This window comes from Amblyraja radiata, chromosome 8, assembly GCF_010909765.2.
Source record: "Amblyraja radiata isolate CabotCenter1 chromosome 8, sAmbRad1.1.pri, whole genome shotgun sequence".
Lineage (NCBI taxonomy): Eukaryota > Metazoa > Chordata > Chondrichthyes > Rajiformes > Rajidae > Amblyraja > Amblyraja radiata.
The window spans coordinates 51,958,960-51,984,170 of record NC_045963.1 but is presented as its reverse complement, the minus strand read 5'-3'; the positions used below and the strand labels follow the sequence as shown (position 1 = coordinate 51,984,170).

The following is a 25,211-nucleotide window of genomic DNA, read 5'->3' as shown; positions in this document are numbered from 1 at the left end:
AGTCTGAAACAGTAAGACTGGTTGGAGGACTGGGCAGGGGGAGGGGATGGAGAAAGAGGGAAGCTAAGGCTACTTGAAGTCAATGTTCATACTGCTGGGGTGTAAGCTGCCCAAGTGAAGTGTGAGGTGCTGTTCCTCCAGTTTGCGCTGGGCCTCACTCTGACAATGGAGGAGGCCCAGGACAGAAAGGTCAGTGCGGGAATGGGAGGGGGAATTAAAGTGTTGAGCATCCGGGAGATCAGGTAGGTTTAGGTGGACTGAGCAGCGGTGTTCAGCGAAGCAATCACCGAGCCTCGCCGATATACAGGAGTCCACACCTGGGACAGCGGATACAGTAGATGAGGTTGGAGGAGGTGCAAGTGAACCTCTGCCTCACCTGAAAAGATTGTCGGGGTCCTTGGACAGAGTCGAGGGGGGAGGTATTGGGGCAGGTATTGCATCTCCTGCGGGGAAAGTACCTGAGGACGAAGTGATTTGGGTGGGAAGGGACGAATTGACCAGGGAGTTGCGGAGGGAACGGTCTCTGCAGAAAGCGGAAAAGGGTGGAGATGGGAAGCTGTGGCTAGTAGTGTGATTCTGTTGAGGTGGCTAAAATGTCAGATGATTATTTGCTGTATGCAACGGCTGATGGGGTGGAAGGTGAGGACAAAGGGGACTCTGTCCTTGCCATCTACATTGTCCTCTGGCGATGTCAAAACATCAATCAGAAAATATCACGCAGGTTGCTGCTGTAATTTATTGAGGTTGATTGAAAAATTGTTTTTCATACTTCCCTAAGATTTTTCATTGCATTATCTTTACCGGCCTGCAACTTCCCCAAGAACAGGACTATTCCAACAGCTGCATCTGCTGTGACTTTGTGGATAGCATGTTCTAACTTCACCATTTGAGAGCGAAATCTAGGTTGACATCCGAATGAGGTACTACAGGATTGCAGCATTGTTGTAGTAAAGAACTCCTAGGACTTATTCAAAGATAATCAAAGAACTTGTGCCCTTGATAATGGTTGCTTGTAATGAATGTCACAAAAACTGATAATCGGGTAATTTTCTCTTTGCTGATTGAAGGAGGTTGCAGAGGTTACCTTCTACATTTCCACTTTACCCCAGTGACTGGTCTTCGAAAGTATTAGATTGGCTGTGATATGCATGGGGATAACCCAAGGGCATGAAAGGTGCTGTAGAAATGCACCCACTTTTGGGAAGCCTAACTCAAAGGACCTTTGCCCATAACTGAGTCATGCTGAGTATAATTAAAACCAAATGATCTTGTAAGAGTGATTATCAAGTTTGCAGGTTTACCAAGTGTGGGATAAATACCATTCATTCAAAGCTGATGGGCTTCATAATTTAAATCTAAACCTGGTAACTAACCTGAACAAGTAAAATGGATGAAGGAGAGCCAGTGGATGTAGTGTATCTGGTCTTTCAGAAAGCCTTTGATAAGGTCCAACACAGGAAATTAGTCAGCAAAATTAGAGTGCATGGTATTGGGGGTAGGGTATTGACATGCAGAGAATTGATTGGCAGACAGGAAACAAAGTGTAGGAATAAACGGGTCCCTGTCAGAATGGCAGGCAGTGGCGAGTGGAGTGCCGCAAGGCTCGGTGCTGGGGCTGCAATAATTTACAATATATATTAATGATTTAGATGATGGGATTAAAAGTAACACTAGCAAATTTGCAGATGACAAAGCTGGGTGGCAGTGTGAACTGCAAAGAGGATGCTAGGAGGTTGCAGGGTGACTTGGACAGGCTGAGTGGGAAGATTTATGGCAGATGCTGTATAATGTAGATAAATGTGAGGTTATCCACTTTGGCGGCAAGAACAAGGAGGCAGATTATTATCTCAGTTGGTGTCAGATTAGGAAAAAGGGAAGTGCAACGAGACCTGGGTGTCCTTGTACATCAGTCACTGAAAGTAAACATGCAGGTACAGCAGGCAGTGAAGAAAGCTAATGGCATGTTGGCTGAGTAAAGAGCTCCTTCTGCAGTTGTACAGGGCCCTGGTGAGACCACATCTGGAGTATTGTGTGCAGTTTTGGTCTCCTAATTTGAGGAGGGACTTCCTTGCTATTGAGGCAGTGCAGCGTAGGGTCACGAGGTTAATCCCCGGGATGGCGGGACTGTCATGAGGAAAGATTGGAAAAACTGGGCTTGTATTTACTGGAATTTAGAAGGATGAGAGGATATCTTATAGAAACATACAAAATTATAAAAGGACTGGTCAAGCTAGATGCAGGAAATATGTTCCCAATATTGTGGGAGCCCAGAACCAGGGGCCACAGTCTAATAAAGGGGAGGCCATTTAAAACTTAGATAATAAAAAACTGTTTCACCCAGATAGTTGTGAATTTGTGGAATTCTCTGCCACAGAAGGTAGTAGAGGCCAATTCACTGGATGAATTTAAAAGACAGTTAAGGGCCTGTCCCACGAGCATGCAACTGCATGCGGCAAGCGCGACCTAACGTGGTCGCTTGAGCCATACGGCCTCACCGGGCCGGTCCCACTTCAATCGCCGGAGCCGTATGGAGTTGTGCGGAGCTGGTCCCGACATCGCGCGGGGCTCCGAAAAGCTGACACTGTCCAAAAACCGCCTCGACGGGCGTGCGCAGCGTCTCGACGCCGTACGCAGCGTCTTGACGTCGTACGTCACGCACGGACTTCGCTCGAACTTCACGTCAACTCATACAGGATCACTCAAACCTCCGGCGGCCCCCGCTTCCTGTTTGGTCGTGCTCGTCGCATGCAGCCGCATGCTGGTGAGACAGGCCTTGTACGGGGATCACTCGACCTCCGCGCGGCCCCTGCTTCCGGTTTGGTTGCGCTTGCCGCATGCAGTCGCATGCTCGTGGGACAGGCCATTTAAATAGAGCTCTAGGGGCTAGCGGAATCGAGGGATATGGGGAGAAGGCAGGTGCGGGTTACTGATTGTGGATGATCATCCATGATCACAATGAATGGCGGTGCTGGCTCGAAGGGCCAAATGGCCTCCTCCTGCACCTATTTTCTATGTTTCTATGTTAGACCGTTGACAGCATGACAGCAAAGAAATACTATCACATTGGTCGTTTCTACAGTGTGGTATATGGAAAGAAATGATTTCTCTTGGAGTGGAATGTGATGATGATAATGACGATTTCTGAGACGAATAATAATCCAGAAATTTGAACAGGTGTGTCCAGTCATGGATCATGCTTCAATCAATGATGTGACCATGAAAACACATTGCAGTGGTGTGTCACAGTGGAGTTGTTCCCTTTAAGGGCTCAAATGCTAATTTTGAAACAAAGTGCCCAGTAATGCACAAAATTCAAGCAGGATAAAATCACGATCCATTTTTTTTTTAACCTTATTTGGATGTGTTGTGACACAATATGTCTATGATTATAATCGGATCACAAATTTAAATTAATGTCTTAATGCACAGGGATGAATTGCCTTAGGTGAACATGCAACAATATTTTAATGATCCAAAATTGCAGCAAAGGAATTTCCATATAGAGCTTTTCTATTGTTGTTTTCTTTACAGCGTGTTATTGGATAATATTGGATAATCCAAAATGGTGGCAAGATCGAATTTTCGAGCAGCAGACATGCTAAATAATGCCACCAAAGTATCCATTGACCCCCCCTCCCCCTAAATCTTTCCATCATAGGCTTTGACATGTTATGCTTGTCATAACTATTAAAATAAAACAGAGTTCATTCAAAGGTTTAATGCTGTTGTAAATTATTCAGAATTTTGAATTGTTTCAATTATTTTAAAACTATTTTGCAATTGAGTCAATAAAATCCATGTCTGATATGGTCACAATGGATTTTGCTTTTTTTGTTAGATATTTTTGTTATAGGCTTGGATTTAAATGGCACCTTGGTGGTTTTTATCCCTTTTTTTTAATGCCCCCCTGTTTGGAGACCCTCACCTGTGTTTTCCAAGCATTAGTCTGAAGGGCTATAGCAGTAAGTATGGACAGCCAGTTGACCACATCGTGTCAACAGGGGGGAGCAGCTCTGCATGCTTAGCTCACTGCAACTGGAGGTATTCCAGATTTAAACAGTCTGTGATATAGTTCAAGTTATTTTTACTCGGAAGAGCAGCTGGTGGTGGGAACAACAAATGTTTGCTCTAGGCTGCACTTTTCTGGAGTAAGTACACTAATAAGAAGCTGAAAAACCACATAAAAGCCATAACTTTTCCTTATTGCCAATTAATTAGTGTCAGAATACCGTAAAACTTGGAAAATGGCAACAGTGAAGGAAACCGACTAGACTTATTTTTAAAGGTTTTATAACTCTCTGCTCTCCAATGAGCGTCAATTTCAGTCAATGGACATTATCCCCGACAACATGGTACCTTTAGCAATCCTCATGACAAAGGCATGGGCAATTACCTAGTTTGTCACCATCTGTTTATTGGATTTAATTGAGATATAACTAAAATCTCTTAAAAATGATGGGTATTAGCAACTAAACAGGAGATTAGATTTTAAATTAACCATCAGTTAAATGCTAGTGTAATATAGTTGACAACACAGATATTGTTGGTCCATAGAAATCTTTTGGTCCACAATATCTATGCCGACCATTTTGTCCATCTACACTAATCCCATTTTCCTACGTTAGGTCCATATCTTTCTATGACTTGTTTATTTAAATGCCTCTCTGAATGCATCTTAAATATGGTAATTGTATATGATTCCACCACCATCTCTGGCAGTTAGAACTGGCTAACCATTTCTTGTTGCTAGTAAAATATTTTTTTAAATGGCCGTTTAAATCCATGAAACATATGTCTACTGTATAATGTATGCTCCTCATGTTTGATGCTGATCACATAATTCTGCACATTAAAGTAAATCAGTCATTTCATATTAAGTAAAAAAATTTATTAAATCAAGAATAAAACCTTGTGATCAAAATACGATCTAAAATTCATAGCTTGTCCTTTGTGATTGTAAAGATTCAAGCTCATTGAATAATGCTACTGGCTGTGGTTTGAACTGCTCAAAATCTGCTTCGCTACACCATTTTTATTCCTTTGTTCGCATCCTCTTACCACTGCATGACGAATTATATATAATCTTCGTGTCTGCAGTACATTCTAGTTTTTGGTGATAGTAGTGAAGAGATGAAACCTTGATGAATTAACTGCACAAAGGCATTTGATTGTATTGTTCCCCTGTAGCAGTCATTACTTCTTCTACATTGTATATGAGTAGATTGTGAGAGTTTAATAAGGCTGTAATTTCATTTTCATTTTGGCAGTGGAGGGATATTGTGGAGAGGGTTTTGGAAAGGTGGTGTGATCCATAAGCCAGAACAGCTGAATCACAGTTGCATTTCTATTACATACTTTTTCCTTTTTTACTACATGTGCCTATAATTTCCTTGGTATTGCTAGAGGAGCACTGGATGCATGTCAATTGGTTGTTGGTTTGTTGTTTAGAAGGTGCACCCAAGGTGTTGGGTGCTACTTGTTGGGTGCTTCTGTCTCACATGGAGTAAGGCCTTTTACTTTAGTACTGAACTTTAGAGATACAGTGCGGAAACAGGCCCTTCGGCCCACCGAATCCGTACCGACTAGCGGTCATCCCGTATATATAGCACTATCCTACACAGGGACAATTTTCAATTTTTTCTAAAGCTAATCAATCTTCACACCTGTATGTCTGGAGTGTGGGAGGAAACTGGAGAAAACCCATGAGGTCACAGGGAGAACGTACAAACTTCGTACAAACAGCACCCGTAGTCAGGATCAAAACCGGGTCTCAGGCACTGTAACTCAGCAACTCTTAACGATGTGCCATTGGGCTGCCAAGTGGCCTTTCTTTTTGTGTTATGACAGTAGAGATTATTCAAATTATAATCAAGATGTCAAGGCCAATTCTGGGAGTAGGGTGCAGTTCATGGAGAAAAAAGCCTGGAGAAAAGGGGGAGGTTGTGGACTGGAAGGGAGGTTGGTGATGGTAATGTTGCTGTGTTGTGCACGTGCCGTTCCAGGATGGGGATTTGGTGTGTTTATGTTTGACAAACATTGATGGATTGGTTGGGATTAGTGGGGTGGGCCAGGAGCTTGTGTTTGGCAATGGCACGGTGGCAAATTTTGTGTTGGTGATTGATGTTCGGTGGAACTTTGCAGGCTGGGTATTTGTGCCTGGTGGAGCGGTAGTTATTGGTGGGGATGGGAGCTATTGAGTGATCAAATGGAGGATGGTCAGGTGCTTGGTGGACAGGTGGTTGGTTATGAGCTTGGGGGTGGGGTGGGTGGGACATAAGGCAGAGAGTGGGGGAATAAATTACCAAGGGACTTATCCTCTCTCCACTGGAACAACATGCACAGCTTCACCAATATTCTTTCAGCATGGAATAAGTTCTAGGATTTAGTCATACTCATAGAAAGTCAGAGTTATTAGCTCGGAAACAGCCCCTTCAGTCCGAATTGTCAATGAAACCAAAATGTCCCATTTACACTAGTCCCGCCTGTGCACATTTAGCTCATAACCCTCTGAACCTTTCCTATCCATGTACCTGTCCAAATGTCTTTTAAATGCTGTTATAGTACCTGCCTCAACGACCTCCTCTGGCAGCTCAGCCCATGGACCAACCACCCTCTGTGTGAATCCCTTACAACCTGCAAGCTAGATGAAGAGAGGGACAGAATATTTGTTACCTGATGGATACATATAAGGTTCATGAACTGTGCAAATGGGGGCTGAATATAACTTTGATAACTCCAATGAAATACTTGCAACTACAAGATCTGTTTTTTTCAAGAGCTGATTAATATGTTTTGCATATGGAGTCATTTATTGTAAGTTGGCGCATATTGTTAGATAGTTTGGGGCTTGGTTTTCTTAGTTGAGCGCTTATCCAGCAGTTATAGCCCAAGTACTTTGTTTTTTAATTGTAATTTAACATCTAGCCCAGCTAGTGAAGAGAGCAACTGACAACTAGGGAAAGTCCCTGTGACAGCTTGGAAAGACAGGAGGGAATAGACCCCACTGGAGCTGTTATGGGTTAGCACCTCATTGCAGCAGTGGCGTAGATTGGAAACAGTCTCGCTGCACCCCTAAAAATCTACGACAAACAAAAGAAAGATACCCCTAGAGTCTGTGACAGCTGGGGCGGAAGATCACTCACAGGTGGATTACCCGGCTACAGACCACGGTACGGAAAAGACTGCGAGTAGGAATAGTGCATCAATGAAGGACAGCGGCTCAGTGGTAGAGGGAAAGATGCTCCAGGTCTGTTCTTGTGGTTGGCAGAAAGTACCAACAGCAAAGGGCCAAGGAATACATTAGGGAAAGAAGAAGTGCTTGTTAGAGGGAGTGCAGGGAAATCGCATTGAGCGGTACTCCTTAAGAAGTCAGTCAAGTGAGTCGAGTGAAGTCCAGTGATGGGTAGAAAACCACAGTTCGCAGGATATCATTACCCCTGTTACTGATGAGGGGGGAACAAGCGCTGTAGAGGGGGATGTAGCTGGTGATGAGGTTAATCTGCCAGTCATGGAGAACGGTGGGCTGAAACCCAGGGCAAGTGAAAGGAAGGATGGGAAACTTAATATAAACACAACATTTTGTCTCGTTTTGAAATGTAGTATATAGTGTATTTTTTTAACTGGGTGTGTGTGGGGGGGCGGGGGAGGGGGAGTTTTAAAATATTTTCCCTGTACGAAGGACCTGACCTTTTCCCCGTCGGGTCTCTATTGTCGTTGGAGCCTAGCACCGTGGAGCCTCCAACCGGAACGACCTGGGGCTCCAGTCGCGGAGCCTGCAATACTACTCACCATCGCGGAGCTGGCCGAGTTCGGAGTTTGGAGAGCAGTGGTGGCGCGCTGCTGCGGCCTGACCCCGGAGATTCGGAGGCTCCAGCCGCAGGTCTGGTGGACGGTGACACCGGGAGCCCGCGGGTCGCTGGTGGGAGACCGCTTTTCGGGGCTTCCGCAACGGCGACTTCTCCCAACCGAGTTGCGGGGTTGAAAATGACCTGGAGTGGGGCCTTACATCACCCGGCACGGCTTTAAATGGCCACGGGACTTGCTAGCGGCCGCCGGGGGCCTCCAAATTCAAGACCCGGAGCGCAGCCTTGCATTGCCCGGCGCGGCTTTAATGGCCGTGGGACTTATTTACCATCGCCCGCCGGGGGCTTTGACTCTGACATCGGGAGGAGAATGGGGAGTGCAGGGGAGAGATAAGACTTTGCGAGGTGGAGATGCGCTGTGATGGATGTTTGTGTAAATTGTGCTGTGTCTTGGTTTTTTCTACTTGTGTGTATGACTGCAGAAACCAAATTTCGTTTGAACCTCAATGAGGTTCAAATGACAACAAATAAATTGTATCATTGTATCAAATGCTGGAGTAACTCATTGGGTGAGGCAGCATCTATGCAGAGAAGGAATTGGCGACGTTTCGGGTCGAGACCCTTCTTCAGACTGATATCAGGGGAGGGGGCGGGACAAGGAAAGAATGTAGGCGTGGACAGTAAGACTAGTGGGAGAACTGAGAAGAGGGAGGGGATGGAGAGAGGGAAAGCAAGGACTACCTGATGTTAGAGAAGTCAACGTTCATACCGTTGGGGTGCAAACTACCCAAACGAAATATGAGATGTTGTTCCTCCAATTTGCGCTGGGCCTCACTGTGGGAATGGGAGGGGAGTTGAAGTGCTGGGCCACCGGGAGATCAGCTTGGTTAAGACGGACTGCGTGGAGATGTTCAGCATAACGATCACCGAGCCTGTGCTTGGTCTCGCCGATGTAGAAATTGACACCTGGAACAGCGGATGCAGTGGATGAGGTTGGAGGAGGTGCAAGTGAACCTCTGCATCACCTGGGAAGGCTGTTTGGGTCCTTGAATGGAGTCGAGGGGGGAGGTAATGGGACAGGTGTTGCATCTCCTGCGGTTGCAGGGGAATGTACCTGGGGAGGGGGTGGTTTGGGTGGGAAGGGACGAGTTGACCAGGGAGATGCGGAGGGAACGGCCTCTGCAAAAAGCGGAAAGGGGTGGAGATGGGAAGATGTGGCCAGTCGTGGGATCCCTTTGGAGGTGGCGAAAATGTTGGTGAATTATATGTTGTATGCGAAGGGGTGGAAGGTGAGGACAAGGGGGACTCTGTGCTTGTTACCAGTGGGGGGAGAGGGAGCTGCGGGATATCGAGGAGACCATGGTGAGAGCATCATCTATAATGGAAGAGTGGAACCCCCATCCCCTAAAGAATGAGGGCATCTCTGATGCCCTAGTATGGAAAACCTCATCCTGGGCGCAGATGCGGCGTAGACGGAGGAATTGGGAGTAGGAGATAGTCTTTACAAGAAGCAGGGTGGGAAGAAGTGTAGTCAAGATAGCTATGGGAGTCAGTAGGTTTGTAGTAGATGGTAGTCAATAGTCTGTTTCCTGTGATGGAGACGGTGAGATCTAGAAACGGTAGGGAGATGTCAGAGATGGTCCAAGTGAATTTGAGTGCAGGATGGAAATTAGTAGTGAAGTTGATGAAGTCAGTGAGATCTGCATGGGTGCAGGAGGTAGCATCAATGCAGTCATCAATGTAGCGGAGGTAGAGTTCGGGGATAGGGCCAGTGTACGCCAGTAACAGGGATTGTTCGATGTACCCTACAAACAGGCAGGCGTAGCTGGGGCCCATGCGAGTGCTCTAGTTAGATAAACATAGAAAATAGGTGCAGGAGGAGGCCATTCGGCCCTTCGAGCCAGCACCGCCATTCATTGTGATCATGGCTGATTGTCCCCAATAAATAACCCGTGTCTGCCTTCTCCCCTGTTGTGCTGGCAGCTCACTCACACACGGCTGGTGGGCTGGCAGTTGACTCACAGCTATTCCTTTAAATTCCTTTCAAGCAGGGTGCAAGGTCACCAAATTCAAGTGCAGTTTCTTACAACTTCAAGCAGGGTGCAAGGCCACAAATTCAAGTGCAGTTTCATACCATTTCAAGCAGGGTGCAAGGCCACTAACGACAGCGAGTCGTGACCTCTCCCTCCTTCATCTTAAAGAGACTGAGCCATCCCCACACTTCTGGGTTTTATAGTCCCTCCCCCCCTCCCCCTCCCACCAGAAGGGGTGTGGCCTTCATGGCATGATTGACAGGAGAGAGAATCTTAACATTTTTAAAACACTAATAACTCTTTTATTTTTCATTGATGGGAAAAATCATCGGCACCTGATGAGCGGAGGGGGACTCTGAGTAAGATGGCCAAAAATCACAGCTGTACGTGGTAGCGTTTTTGCTAAAATCAATATAAAGCGCAAACAGGAAGTGGTCAAGATTAGACTTTTAATTATGTAGAAGGCAAGGCAACTTTAATTAGGCAGGGCAACTTTAATTAGGCAAGGCAACTTTAATTAGGCAAGGTAACTTTAATTAGGCAACACAGCTTTAGCATTTGCAATCCAAAGGCAACACAGCTTTAGCATTTCCAAACCAAAGGCAACACAGCTTTAGCATTTCCAAACCATATTTTCAAACCACATTAAGGGCACTGACAGATCAGTAAAACCACTCACAGTTGTCCAAAAATCACAGCCGTAAGTGGGGGGTCATGTAAAAGCTTAAATGAGGTGCGGAAGAGACACACCCAAATAATTCAATGCACATAGGTGGATAAATTGGAGAGGTTGTGGTTATTTTCCTTGGGACAGAGGTGGCAGCATGGAGAGCTGATAGAGATACTTGAAATCTTTGAGGGTAGACAAAGTAGATAGAAAAATGATTTTTTCCTTTGGAAGAAAGATCAAAAGCCAGATGCTGAGAATATAAATGATTGGCAAAAGAAGCAGGACTTATGTAAGATATTGTTTATGGAGCGTGCGGTGCGACTCTGGCATATACGGCCAGGGTTAGTAGTTTAGTTTAGTTTATTATTGTCATGTTTACCAGATACGGCAAAAAGAGTGTTCTGCATGCTATCCCGTCAAATCATACTATACATGAGCGTAATCATATACAAGTAAAAGATTGAAACAACTAAGTAGATTCTCTTTTGAAACAGCATGCAAAGAGTTACCACGTTCCAGCGTCTTCTTGCAACTTCCAAGTGTCAAGTTTCTGATCAGTCCAATTTTCACCTAAGGAGATATGCTTTTTTTTTTCATTTTAAGGCCCAGTCATGGTGGCACTGAATCGATGAAGAAAGTGTCGACCTTGCCCGGTGCAATGCCATTAGCTCTTTCAAATGCTACTCTGTATAGCTAGCCGTAGGCTGCGTCCGAACTGCTCATTCACCTAGCTGCTGAAGAGTCTGCGGTGGCTGTCCCCACCAATACCATGACCCGCGACCACTGTAACTGGACCATCTGTTACCTCCAGCAGCACGTCTTGCATGCACCAAGGTAGCCATGTTCCACTTCATGAGCTGGCCACAGAGCTTGAGGGCACTTTCCAAGGGTGCTGGGGGTGAGTTTGCGGACCATTCTCAGCCACCGACTTTCCACGGTCGCCATCTGGAAGTGAAGAGAGATTCAATTGGAGTGTTTAAAAGGGAACTCTATAAGTATCTGAAAGGAAATAATTTAAAGCACCATTGGCATAGAGCATGCGACTGGAAATAGGTGGATTGCTCTTATGTGGAGCACATACAGACTTGACAGAGTGAATCTACACCATGCTGCTTTAGAACAGCAGCCAAGGACCACTTACACCCTGATCATTCCCTCTACTCCCCTCTCCCATTGGGCAAAAGATACAAAAGCTTGAAAGCACATACCAACCGATAGAGAAACAGCTTCTTTCCCACTGTTATCAGACTACTGAACGGACCTCACATAAGCTAAGGGTGCAGTCTCATTGTGGCCATTGCACTTTTTTTATCTGTACTTTCTCTGGAGCTCATCCACTATATTCTCCACTTTGTTTATATTTTTCTTTGCACTACCTGTTGTACTTGTGTATGACTAAAGGGCCTGTCCCACTTAGGCGAGTTTTCAGCGGACTGCTGGCGACTGTCAAGTTTACGGCACTCGCTGAAAAACCGGGAACTGGAACAGCGAGTGTCAGAGTGGAACACACACAAACACATCGCAAAGGCGGGGGCCAGGGAAAGCGGGGGAGCGCTGTCTGAAATTCACACGGTGCAAAGCCAAGGTGATACAGACACACACCGCGATGAACAGGAAGGTTAAGATGGCTAGCATAGTGTATGGTAAGTCCTTTAACTCCTTTAAAAGAGGGGGGAGTGGGGGGGGGAAGGGAGAAGGGGGGGGGGGGAGAAGGAGTGGAGACACTTTTAAGAAGCCAGACAACTTTTAATAAGCCAGAGATACACAGCTGTGAAGTTTGGCAGGCATTTAATATTACCGGTCAGTTCTCCTAGGTTCTGAAAACTCGTGCTTACGTTTTTTTTCCCCCAATGAGCCAATGAAAATTCCCGGTCAGCAAAGGTGATTAACTAAAACTACCTACGACTAGCTTGAATACCTATAACTACATGGCGACCCCACTACAACTGCACCTACGACTACAAAAGTATTGATTTTCTCCATGGCGACATGTTGAGAAATTTGTGGCAACCATACTGAGGCCGCGACTAGTTCCCAGAATGCGTGAACTCCTCGCGACCATGAAGGAGACTCACCAGAGACCACCAGCGAACATGTTGCGACCATGTGGCGAGCGCAGAGTCTCTTGCACTCACCTAAAAAGTCGCCTAAGTGGGACAGGCCCTTTATACTCATGTATGGTATGATTAGGCTAGCTGGTGCGCAAAACAAAGTATTTCATTGAATCTCAGTACATGTGACAATAAACAATACCAATACCATCTTCCCATGCTGTCACTGTTCTGCAATTTTGTGTTGCTATGTGGAGACAATTTAAAGAGCGAAGATCCAATGCATGATGTTACCTCTGATTTGGATGTACTAATGTAAGTTCAATGTGTTGCAAGCAAGGTGTATCAGCAATGTTTGATAATAATGAAGGGTAAGTTGTGAACATTGGAAAATAATCCCAGGAGGGAAGATCAGAAGTTTTGCTAGTTTTGAAAGATCAACAGAGGCAGGGAAATATCCAGTATCTATGGGCAGCTGACATGCAAATTGTGATATAAAACAATGTATGTGGAGACAAAAAAACATTATTTAATTTTCATTATTCATTCAAAAATATGCATTTTGTGGGCTGAGCAAGCATTTGTCTCTGAAAATATGATGGAGAGCTTTTTTCTTGAACTTGAGATGTGGGTATACCTACAATGTTGTTCAAAAAAACATTAGAAGCTGTATTTAAATGGGATTGTTAAACTTGCAAATATTTTGGAAAGTTGTGCAGTCACAATCACCGTAGTCATTAATTGGTATAGTGTTACATTTGTTAAATTTGGGGATTACAATTGATATTGTGAAATGAATGTGATATAATATATCCATGATTATGGTTGTTAATTAACGTACCTAATATGATATTTGTCATGTGTATGTATTTGTTTAATAAATAGTTGCTTGTTTAATTTTATATCATAGATAAATGTATGATAGGATATTGTTATTACTATTGAATTTTGGGCAGCATATGGTACTTTTTTTAGGTCTGAGTTTTCAGGCTAGAGTTAGATTTTAAATTTTCACTGCTTTGTAGTTAAGCTTTTTAAATAACAGCAACGCATTCTTTTGAATTGGCATGTTTATTGTTTAAACTAAGCTATTGAATATGTTTATTCACTATAAACAGTCATCACTTTGTTTTCAAATGAATACACTCTTTAATAATCATTAGCTTTCCCATATCAGCTACCCAGTTATGGTTGTATTGGCAGAGATTAATGAGGTTGTAATTTACTACGGAGATTCAAATGACATCTTAAACTGCAACAATAAAGCTTGAAATGCAATTTAAAAATTCATTGTGTCTAATTTCAGGATTTGGTGCGCAGATTGCTTTTTCATATCACTGTAATATCAGATGCATAGTCTAATTCTAATGGACTTTTCAGCATGTTTGAGATTTGGCTTATGCTGACAATTTTGTAGCTAAAATATCTGCCCAATGGTAGAAGGTAACTAAATACAAACATTAGAGGAATAACAGACAAGAAAAACCGATTTGAAAATTGATGATGCTGAGCTTGAAATGATAGGATTACTGATAGGAAATAGTAATTCAGAAAAGATTGAGAGTTTTAATGAACAGAATGGACAGCTCTTGCATCGAAAAATGCTCATTGATAATGATGGAAATTGCAGTGGGTATGATTTGTTTTATTACCTTGGTCTGCATTTACCAGTATACTAAGAAGATACTGTCAAACATTTTAAGAGCATCTGGAGCAGCCAAATGTGTGGGTTTTGAGATTTATAGACCAAAGGACACAATTTCCTTCAGGACACAATTTCCTTCAGGACACAATCTATTTCCCTATTGAGCAAACAAAAAATTAAAATAAATGAAAATCATAATTTATTTCTTTATGCAGATATACAAACTAAAAGACTAATTTTGAACCATTTACTTCTAATATGTAACTTCACCAACCATTTATAATACATCCCTGACTGCAGAATAAGCTTTAATCCAGCAACAAATGTTCTAAAAACACACTTGTTCCACTTCTGCAATGTAAGAGGGAAATATTGGTAAAGGGCACAATCAAATGCCCATGCAATTTATAAACTGACAATTCATTTGCTTGGTAATTGTGACCAATTGTGTTGGAAAGTAGTCATAATTATAGCCAAACCTTGGAACAACATCCTCTGTTTTATCCAACTCTTTTCCCAATCTTTCCAATCTTTCTTTTCCTCATCCTCTGGAAACTTCAAGGCAACTCCTTTCAATATTGTTAAACTGTGAAGAACATAGCAAATACTTTTGAATCTTGGACAATCACAGAGTTATGTGTTCAAGAAATCTGTCCCATTTACATTCTAGACAATAGAAAACTATGCAGATGTCAGTGGTTTGCTTAATTAGAAGCCTTATTCCCGATTGAGTGTATAATATTGGTGAAAGTCATTCCCTGATTACCCCAGGGAGGCTGCCATCCAATAGTCTGGGGCAGAGGGAGGGCAGAAGAAATACTGAGCTATCACATCATGGAAGTCCTGCAATTGTCAGCAAAGTGAGCAGTGACATGTGTAAAGTTCCTGTCAAGTTGAACATAGATTGATTAGAAATCTTTACTGCTGAGAAACAGTGCTGGTTTATAGTGAGGAGCACAAGGACTTTCTGACACCCTGCATTGGAGAACCAAGCTATGCACTCAAATATCACTGTTCTTGTCTATTTCTTTCACATTTGTTGGGGGAATTAATGAACTGTCATCACCTTATTCTGTGCAGAGACATTGTTGATGTTACTGATGTCACCAACAGCAGGATGAAAACAGCATAATAAGCTGGATGCGCAGTTAGATTCATTACCACATGCTCCAATTCTTGCTCCAACACGTGCCATGATAGTATGTGTTTATTAAATTGCAGGCACCTTTCACCCTGCTATTTCTGTGGTTTAATGTGATTTTTGTTTCCAACAGCCTGCATTCAGTGAATCCTCTTTTCCTCCCTGTGCATGTGTCTGCTGCATTTTTATTAACAACATTTCTTCCTTTTTGATTTTATTTGCGCTTCAAGAGTGCTTCCAGATTCAGCAATTCACAATAAACAAATCCTGGTAAAGACTGCAACACTTACAAACAAGTTAAAATAAGCCAAAATTATACAAAATACAACTGGAAGTCTAAAATGGCTGAGATATTGAAATTGAGATAAGAATAGATTCCTGACTGTTCCTGCTATAATTTGGTATGCAGATCTAAAACATAGTGTTACATGGAGATATAGACACCAATCTAACAAATTGGGCTTGGTCTGAACACAAAATCTTTATTCGCAAATTATTAACAACAATGTTTGTTTTTGGTAGCCAGCAGGGAGCCCATCAAACATTCAAATAAATGTATAACCCTGTGTACTTTCTTACTGTTCTTGCACTGGATTTGTACTGTAAAACCATACTTTGTGGTGGCCACCTTCGATCTAGAAAACGGGCGAGCAATTGGAGTAATTTCTCTCAATTGCAAAAGTAAAATGACTTATTTTTATATCCTTGGGTGCTTACCAGTCTACTTTCAACACATTTTGTGAAAAGTCCAGGCAAACACCAAGAATTGTTTGTTACCAATATAATAATAATAATAAAAATAATAATAATACTCTTTATTGTCATTGTAAATACATACAACTAAATTTCAGGCGCACTGCCCGAGCGGAGCTCCAATGTATCAAATAAATAAAAACGACAATGGAAACAACAAAAACGGCAAGAAAAACATCGTCAGAATATGCAATATTTCAGAGTATAGTGTTGTAGCAGTACAAAATATTGGCTATGGGGGGTGTGTGTTCAGTTCAGAGTGGTGATAACCTAGAACACAGAACCTAGAACAATATAGTACAGGAACAAGACTTTCAGTCCAGAACATCTTTGCCAACAATTAGGCTAATTTAAGCTGCACATCTACCTGCATATCTACCCACCCCCCCCCCCCCCAATTCCTTGCTTGTTCACATGTCTGTCTCAATGCTTCTTGAAATGTTCCTATCACATAATTTTCCAGCTCTTCTCTTAATAGCACGTTCCAGGCATGTACCACTCTCTGTGTAACATAACTTGTCACCTAAATCTCCTTTAAACGTCCCCCCTGTCACCTTAAAGCTATACCCCCACCCTGGGAAAAAGATTGACTATGTACCCTGTCTATGCCTGTCAGACTTTTATATATTTCAATCATGCCTTCATTATCTTACCTTATCTTCTGGTGTTGCCGACTTCCACCCCGAGATCCTTCTGTACAAATCTTAAGTATCATAACATCTCAAGTACATTACTATTCAGCAAATAATCTAGTATTATTGGTTCCCCAGCCAAATCACACTGTTCTTTATATTAAATTGTACCACAATTTCTATTTGCAAGCTGGTAGGAATATTTTTTTAATTTCCACATATACAAAATTGACAGTGTTTACCTTGCTCCTGATTTGATATTAGTTCAAAATTTTGCAATGTGGGCACACTCCCTTCCTTTACACAGTTTTAGAAAATTATCACTACACATTGTGCTGTATTCCTGCCCACTACCTTAAAGCTTATTATTTTCACGGTGTCTGTAGAGGTAACCTGAATTATGATTGTCCATTAGTACAATAAATGATTAAACTTCAAAGAACGCTTCACTGGCTAAGATTTGCTTTGGAACATCCGAAGGCTATGTAAGGTATTGAATAAAAGAGTTGTCTCTCATCATGCTGTTTTCCTATTTTACAGATACAGGCCCCAATCAGAGGAAATTATTTTGCGAGCATTTGAGGTATGATTGTATTTCAAGGTCTCACACAAAAACATTTTGAAATTATATTCTGCTCTGTTTTTGACTATTCTGATCTTAATTTTCTTTACAGAAAGGGTTTTGGGTTTAGGCTGTTCTAAACCTTGCTTATAAAGAAGGAAGTAGGAAGATGTCAATTTTCAATGAAGTGAGAAGATGATTGACGAGGGTAGGGCAGTGGATATTGTCTACACTAACTTTAGTAAAGTATTTGATAAGGATCATCATGGTACAGTAGACTAGAAAATTAAGTCACATGGCATTATGGTGACTTGGTAAATTGGGTTGTTTGTGCCCTATATAAATGATCTGAATGAAAATTTAGGTGGGCTGATTAGAAAGTTTGCAGATGTCACAAAAATAAATAAAGTTGTGGATAGTGAGGAAGGTTGTCATAGGCCAGCAGAATATAGATCATTTAATAATATGGGCAAAGAAATGGCACAAGGAATTCAGCCAAGTGTGATGTGTTCAAATTCAAGAGGTAAGTTTGCAGGCGAACCCCATGTTAGGAGAGGTGGACAGGGCTGCATTCTTAATAAATTGTCCTTTTCGCGATTTTCATAATGTTGTAGAGTCCAAACATCGTGTACAAACATAAAGTCATTGTTGCTGCTGTTGAGCGAGGTTGTTGACTTGAGATCTCGAGCTAAGTTTCTGCTGTTGTTGTAGGCCACACCCCTTAACTGATGACGTTCTCTTCCCGCCAAAGGCAGTCACGTGACCGTTCCAGTTCTGGTGACGCGGGTTCGATCAGCATGTGGCTTGACCACCAGGTGGCGCCACAGTGTGAAACTTTGTCATCTGCATTTAAGTCAAGAAATACAAGTTGAAAATAAATCATTTGTTGTTCAGTTATTTCAATTTTTAACCTAATTCTGTAAGAACAAATTTAATTTGATATCTCAAATTTTTGGGTGGTGATTTGTAAATAAGCGAGTTCGGTACTCCGAAAAACACAAGGAATCATGGGATTTGTCAAAGGTCATTCACCATAAAGAAGAAGCGAATGAAGCGCTGGCTGAAGAAACTGTGTATAAATTCTTATCTTTATTCATAATTTATGTGTAAAAATATATTTCATCTGAGGAACGGGGCTGCCATGAGGTCACATTATATGAAAATTAAGGTATTCCAGACTGGAACACAACGATGATCGTTTCTGAGTCGAATTTCACTATTCTGCTAATTTCAAGGCAATGGAATTCTTCAGCCAACCCCAGTCGGGCCAACTGACTGCCCCGGACCGACACCAGCCACCCCAGGCCCACAGCCAGCGCGGAGAAGAAGCTTAACTTCCGCCAGGCTAACCGATAGCCCTGAACCGATGACACCAGCGGTGCCAGGCTCACAGTCAGCACGGAGAAGAAGCTCAACTCCCGCCAGGCCAACCGACAGCCCCAGACCGACTACACCAGCGGCCTTAGGCTCACAGCCAACGCGGAGAAGAAATACAACTATTTCATAGTTTGAAAGCAGTATTTACTTACCTAGAAGAATCAAAGCTGGAAAACACGGAAGAAATGAAGGTGTATGTACACAGCTCCACTGCTTTCCAGCAATGTTTTGCATAGTGACCTTTGACCTGAGCATGAGCAGTCGGAATACCGAACTCGCTTATTCCGCAAGGACAAAATTCTGTAAAATGACTGGCCGTAACATGGGGTTCACCTGTACAGTAAATGGCAGGATGCTTGGGAATATCAATGTACAGAGGGATCTCGGGGTATAACTCTATAGTTTGCTGAAAGTGGTAGAAAAGGTCTGGTAAAGAAGTCATACGGTATACTTGCCTTTATTGGTTGGAGTATTGTGTATGAAAGTTAGAAAGTCATGTTGCAGCTGTATGAAACTTTAGTTAGGCCACATTTGGAGCATTTCTGGTCACCATACTATAGGAAAGATGTGAAGGCTTTGACGAAGGTACAGAAGAGAGTTACCAAGATGTTGGCTGGATTGGAATTCATCAGCTATAATGAGAGGTTTGAACAAACTTCGATTGTTTTCTCTGGAGAGTCAGAGGCTGACAGGCGACCTGATAGAAGTATGTAAAATAAGGGGTGGCATAGATAGGGTGGTAGAGTTTTCTTTCCAGGAATGGATAGGTCAAATACTAGAACACATAGATGGCATAGCTTTAATGTGAAAGGTCGAAAGTTTAAAAGGGGTACTTTTGTTACACAAAGAAGAGTAGATGCCTGGAACATGCTGCTAGGGGTAGTGACTGAAGCATACAGCATAAATGGAGACATTTTGCTAAATGTGTGAACATATAGGGGATAAAGGGATACCGACCATATGATGGCAAATGGGTTTTGTGTAGATTAGCATCATGAACGGCGCAGATGTGGTGAGTCAAAGGGCCTGCTCCTATTCTATGTTCTGTGTTATTATCTATAGACATGGAAATCAGACAGTCCAATTTATGAAATGTTGCATCGCACTGTCTGCTTCTAGCTAAGGTAATAGGAGTTCAGCATGTCTCATCCCAGATCTTTTGGCTACGTTAACCCCACATTCATCTTGAGGACTATTGGAGATGATCTCTTTAAAATGTATGTGATTGTCGTAGAGAGGATGCTTATTGACAGGCATGCTTTTGAATTACTACAGAGAGGAAGTCGGGATCTCCATCAGCCCATCTGCTGGGTTTGGGCAAAAAGGGACAAAAACTTACCTGGGTATACAGATTACAGTCATAGCACATTTATAGTTAGAAAAAGACCATCAAGTCCATCGAGGGGTTGACATCATTTGGATGAATCACGGTGTGTGGAGGCTTATGCATGCAAGTTGCGAGTGGCGGCGCGGCTCTGGCTGCAGCGGCTCTCCGGCAGTCCTGTTTGTTTTGTGTTTTTTGGGTTGTTTATTTTCGTTTTGGTTAGTCTAGTTTTGGTTTTTAGTTTGTGTTTTGGGGGGGGGGGTTGAAACGGGGCTTGCTGTCTCTCCCTGCGGGGGAATGCGACTTTTTTGTCGTATTCCCCTTCTCTGCCTCCGTCTGCGCTGAGGCCTAATGGCGGAGCTGGCGACCTCGAGGCTCAGGAGCCAGAGCCCGCCAGGACTCGCACTGAGCTCGCTCCCGTGAGGACGGCCCGGCTCGGGGCTGGAACAGGGCTTTCGTGAGGGGCTGTGACGGCCGGCCCGAGGAAGGAACGGTGCTCCCGTCGGAGTAGCCGAGCTCGGGGAGGTACGGCGTTCCCAGCCCGAGGGAGGAGCGGCGCCCGGTCGGGGCGGCCCAGCCTGAGGGAGGAGCGGTGCCCAGTCCGGGCGGCCCAGCCTGAGGGAGGAGCGGTGCCCGGTCGGGGCGGCCTGGCGCGAGGGAGGAGCGGCGCCCGGTCGGGGCGGCCTGGCCCGAGGGAGGAGCGGCGGCCTGGCGCGAGGCTGAGACGGTGGCAGTACTCACGTGAGGGCGATCCGGCTCGGGGCTGGAACGATGCTCCGGGGGCTGGGACGGCAGTTCTGGTGGCGGTGGCCTGAGACCGGGGGTTCGGCCGTGGGCCAGCGGCTGCGTCAGCAGGTCTGGTGAGCGGCAGCTTCGACTACCCCGGGCCGCGGTGTTTGAGCCGCGAGGACAGGTTTTAACATCGCCCGGGGGGTATCGCCTCAGCGCAGAAGGAGAAGAGGAGGGAAGAGACTGCAGCCCTAAGACTTTTGCCTCCATCACAGTGAGGAGATGTTGGGTGGACTCACTGTGGTGGATGTTAATATGTGTTTATTGTTGTTTTTTATTGTATTGTATTATATGTATGACTGCTTAAATTTCGTTCAGACTTCGGTCTGGATGACAATAAAAGGCTATTCTATTCTATATTCTATTCTATAGTATATGTTAAGCCATAGAGCATGCTTCTTCACTCAGAGATGGGGGGGGGGGGGGGGGGGGGAGGTGGTGCTTAGGATACAGAAGGAAGACTTTGCAGTTGGAATTATTTCAAAAATACTTGGCCTTTACTTTTTTATTCCACGTTCCCTGAGTGAATTGGCATCTGCTGTTTCTCGATATAGTCACTTGCTATCTGTCAAATAAAACAGCTGAACAGTTACCAAGTCACCAGATGCTTTCTTTCAAATACGTTAAGGACACATATAGGGTCAAACGTTCAGTTCAGATTAGGCCCCGTTACATTCATAGGGTATGTTATCACATTTAGTTGGATATTGGGTGGTATAGTCACACTTCTAATTACAAGAAACCAAGTATTAGAAGAGAGTCTGTATCTAAGAACATATCTAATATAGGACTTGAAGCTTGTAGTGTGACACTATGATTAAAGATGATCAGACTTTGTTTTACATTTTGACTTTACTCTTTAACTTTTTAATTCAAGTGTTATATTTCATCCCCTAGGTATTGGATAAGAATAAAAATGGCTATCTTACTCAAGAGGAACTTACAAAATATTTGACTGAAGAAGGTAATATAGTTGTAATAAGGACAAGAATTCCCAAATCACTTTCACTATTCTCTCCTAATGATTATTGTTCGTGGACCACAGATGGTTTTAGTTTTCTACTTAGAAATAATTTTATTCAATCCTTGCTAAGTTCAAAATGGATGAGTCTACATCTGCCCACTGTTTGCAGTAATTAACAGCCTCAGTATTAGGCAGTCAGCTGACCTCCAGGCCTAGTTATAGATGTTGTGGTGGGCGATATGCAGAGGTCAATGGAAAATGCTTGATTGATTGATTGATTGCAAGATAAAACATGGAAACAGACCCTTCAGTCTCCATGCCCCACCTGATTTTCGTAAACCTTAGTGGGGTCCACCTCTCAGCCTCCTTTGCTCCAAGGAAAACATTGCCAACCAATCCAGTAAAACAGAATGTGATCAGATTAGAATCTGGCTAATGTTTCTCTTAGTCTCACTCTACCAGAATATTTATTTTCTAGTGTATGATTACTTAAAGTTGTTTGGTGAACTTTTTTATCTTCATAGAATTAGCAAAAGAAGTCAGAACTTCAGACATCAGGTTTACGACAGGAGACATTTCGAGTCGAGACCCTTCTTCAAGCGACCCGATACGTCTCCGATATGGATGAGTCGAAAAGAGAGTTCTGAAAGTAATGATGATAAAGGAAACAGACCTTTGTTTCCAAGAGTTGGATTTAGATCTCAGGGCTAAGGGAATCAAGGGATATGGGGAAAAAGCCAGAACGGGGTACTGATTTTGGATGATCATCCATGATCATATTGAATGGCGGTGCTGGCTCGAAGAGCCGAATGGCCTTCTCCTACAACTATTTTCTATGTTCCTCTTCCCATCTCTCCCACTGGGCAGAAGTTTAAAATATGTATTAAGGAACACCTTCTTCCCCACTGTTATCAGACCACTGAATTATCCTCCCATAAGCTAGAGTGTAGTCCCGATCTCCCAACCTACTGTATCATGGACCTTGGACTTTTAAAATATTTGCACTTTATCTGTAATTGTAATGTTATATTGCTGTGCACCATATTCTGCACTGTGCTATTTTTCTCTTTACACTACCTGTTGTTCATATATGGCTTGATTGTCATCATCATCATCATCAGAGGTCACTCGAAACGAGTATGTCTGTCCTCTCCTCTCCATAGGGTCGTCTACTTGTGGGTCTGCAGATGTCTGTAGAGGCCGACCTGCGATCCACACACCTTGGTGCAACGTGGGCAGTGGAGACTGGCGGTAGTTGGTAGTCGTCGAGTCCCCTTCTCTCTATCCTTACAGTGCTGTCGCTTTGTCTCTGTGACACGGCGTAGTTCCATTTTGTGACGTGCAGCTCCTTCCTGCACGGATTTCCCTCCAGGAGCGCATGTCCAGTGCAATGTGCTCCCAGTTGCTCGATGTGATGTGGAATTTTTTCAGACTGTTCTTGATGTTATCCTTGAAGTGTTTCTTTTGCCCGCCGGGGGCTCGCCGACCTTCCTTCAAATGAGAGTACAGGATTTGTTTAGGGAGACGTGTGTTGGACATGCGGATGGCATGGCCAGTCCATCGAAGGTGGTGCTGCATTATTGTGGTGGTGATGCTGGTCATGTGGCTTCCTCCAAACTGCTGATCTTGGTGCGTTTGTCCTCCCAGCTGATCCTCAGAATCTTTCGTAAGGATCTTTGATGGTATTGTTCCAGGGCTCTCAGGTGCCTGGTGTAGGTGGTCCATGACTCGGCTCCATACAAGAGGGTGGAGAGGACCACGGCTCTGTAGACCAGCAGTTTTGTTTGGGCCTTTAGGTCTCGGTCTTCAAAGACTCTTTTCCTGACTCTGGCGTAGGTTGACCTCAGGCGATGGTTGACCTCAGAGTCGAAGTCAGTTTTTGAGGAAAGAATGCTGCCGAGGTAGGGGAAGTGGTCAACGTTTTCAAGAGTGGTATTGTCCACTTTGATAGTGGGCTGGGTAGACGGCTGGTTGGGTGGAGGTTGATGTAGGACCTGGGTCTTCTTGACATTTAAAGCTCGTCCCATCGCTCTGTATGCCTTGGCAAAGGCATTCAGGATGCCCTGGAGGTCTTCTGCAGAGTGTGCTGCAATGGCGCAGTCTTCTGCATACTGAAGCTCCATGATGGCAGTGTTACTGACTTTGCTCTTGGCCTTCAACCCATTAAGGGTGAAGAGCCTACTGTCAGTTCTGTAGAGGATTGGAATCCTCTGTGGCAGCTCTTCACCAATGAGGTGAAGTATGGCAGCAATGAAGACGACAAACAGGGTGGGTGCGATGATGCATCCCTGTTTGACCCCCGTTTCCATAGTGAAGGGCTATACATGTATTCATGTATAGTATGAATAGCACACAAAGTTTTGCATTGTATCTCGATAATAAACCAATACTAATACCATTTTCTTGCGCCCTCTGGAATAGTAGAGGTGTTAGTCATACAACATGGAAACAGGCCCTTCGGTCCAACTTGCCCATACCAACCCATCTACATTAGCCCCACCTGTCGGTGTTGGTGTGCTCCCCTGGCTATATGTCAATGTGGTTGAGCTAGGACAAACAGTTAATTATATTTGCATCTAGGAACTTGTCGTGCTCTTGACCATCTCTACTTCAGCACCATTGATGCAGACTGAAGCATGTACTCCATTCCGCTTCCTGAAGTCAACGGCCAGTTGCTGACATTGAGGAAGAGGTTGTTGCCATGCTACTAAGCGTTCTGTCTGCTTCCCATACTCCTCGATATTGTTTGAGATCTGCCTCACTAATGTGGTGCTATCTGCAAAATTGTTAATGGAGTTAGAGGAGAATTTGCTGAACATTTGTGAATGTATAAGGACTGTTCTAAGAATGTATAAGGAGTGCCTAGAATGCAGCCTAACTGGGCACCAGTGTTGGGAATTATTATGGCAAATGTTTTGTCACCTATCCTTACTGGCTACAGTATATGGGTCATTGTCAAGGATCCTGATGTTGGTGCTGAAACCTAGGTCAAGGCTTTTGGAACATTGTGTGCAGTTCCAGTTAACACATTCAAGGATAGGTGTAGCTGCACTGGAGAGTGTACAAAGGAGGCGCACCAGGATGCCGTCAGGATTAGAGAATTTTAGTTTTGGGGAGATATTGGATAGGATGGATTTGTGTTTCCTGAAGTGAAGGAGGCTGAGCAGTGAAGTAAAATAATAAAAAGCTGAGGTGGGGTAGATAGAATCTTTTTTCAGAGGTTCAAAAACAAGAGGGCATACATATACTGTGAGAGGAAGGAGTTTCAAAAGGGATTTAAGTGGAAAGTTTTTTACACAGAGAGTGGTTGATATCACTTTTAGTCAGAGGGTGGTGAATCTGTGGGTGTGGAGGCCAAGTCAGTGGATATTTTTAAGGCAGATATTGATAGATTCTTGATTAGTGTAGGTGACAAAGGTTATGGGGAGAAGGCAGGTGAATGGGGTTAGGATGGAGAGAGATCAGCCA

General features: G+C 43.7%; 1 protein-coding gene across 3 annotated transcripts in view; it reads left to right on the top strand.

Moving 5' to 3' along the window:
- The window catches only part of efcab2 (EF-hand calcium binding domain 2), a 71,561-nt gene that overhangs the window by 26,003 nt on the left and 20,347 nt on the right, over positions 1-25,211 (top strand). The window contains exons 5-6 of one of the 3 annotated variants that reach the window (XM_033025888.1): positions 17,268-17,310; positions 21,677-21,743. In XM_033025888.1, the coding sequence (XP_032881779.1) occupies positions 17,268-17,310; positions 21,677-21,743 (110 nt within the window). Of the gene's footprint in view, positions 1-17,267; positions 17,311-18,524; positions 20,051-21,676; positions 21,744-25,211 lie in introns of those variants that run through there. The other 2 variants (XM_033025889.1, XM_033025890.1) reach the window with 2 other exon arrangements.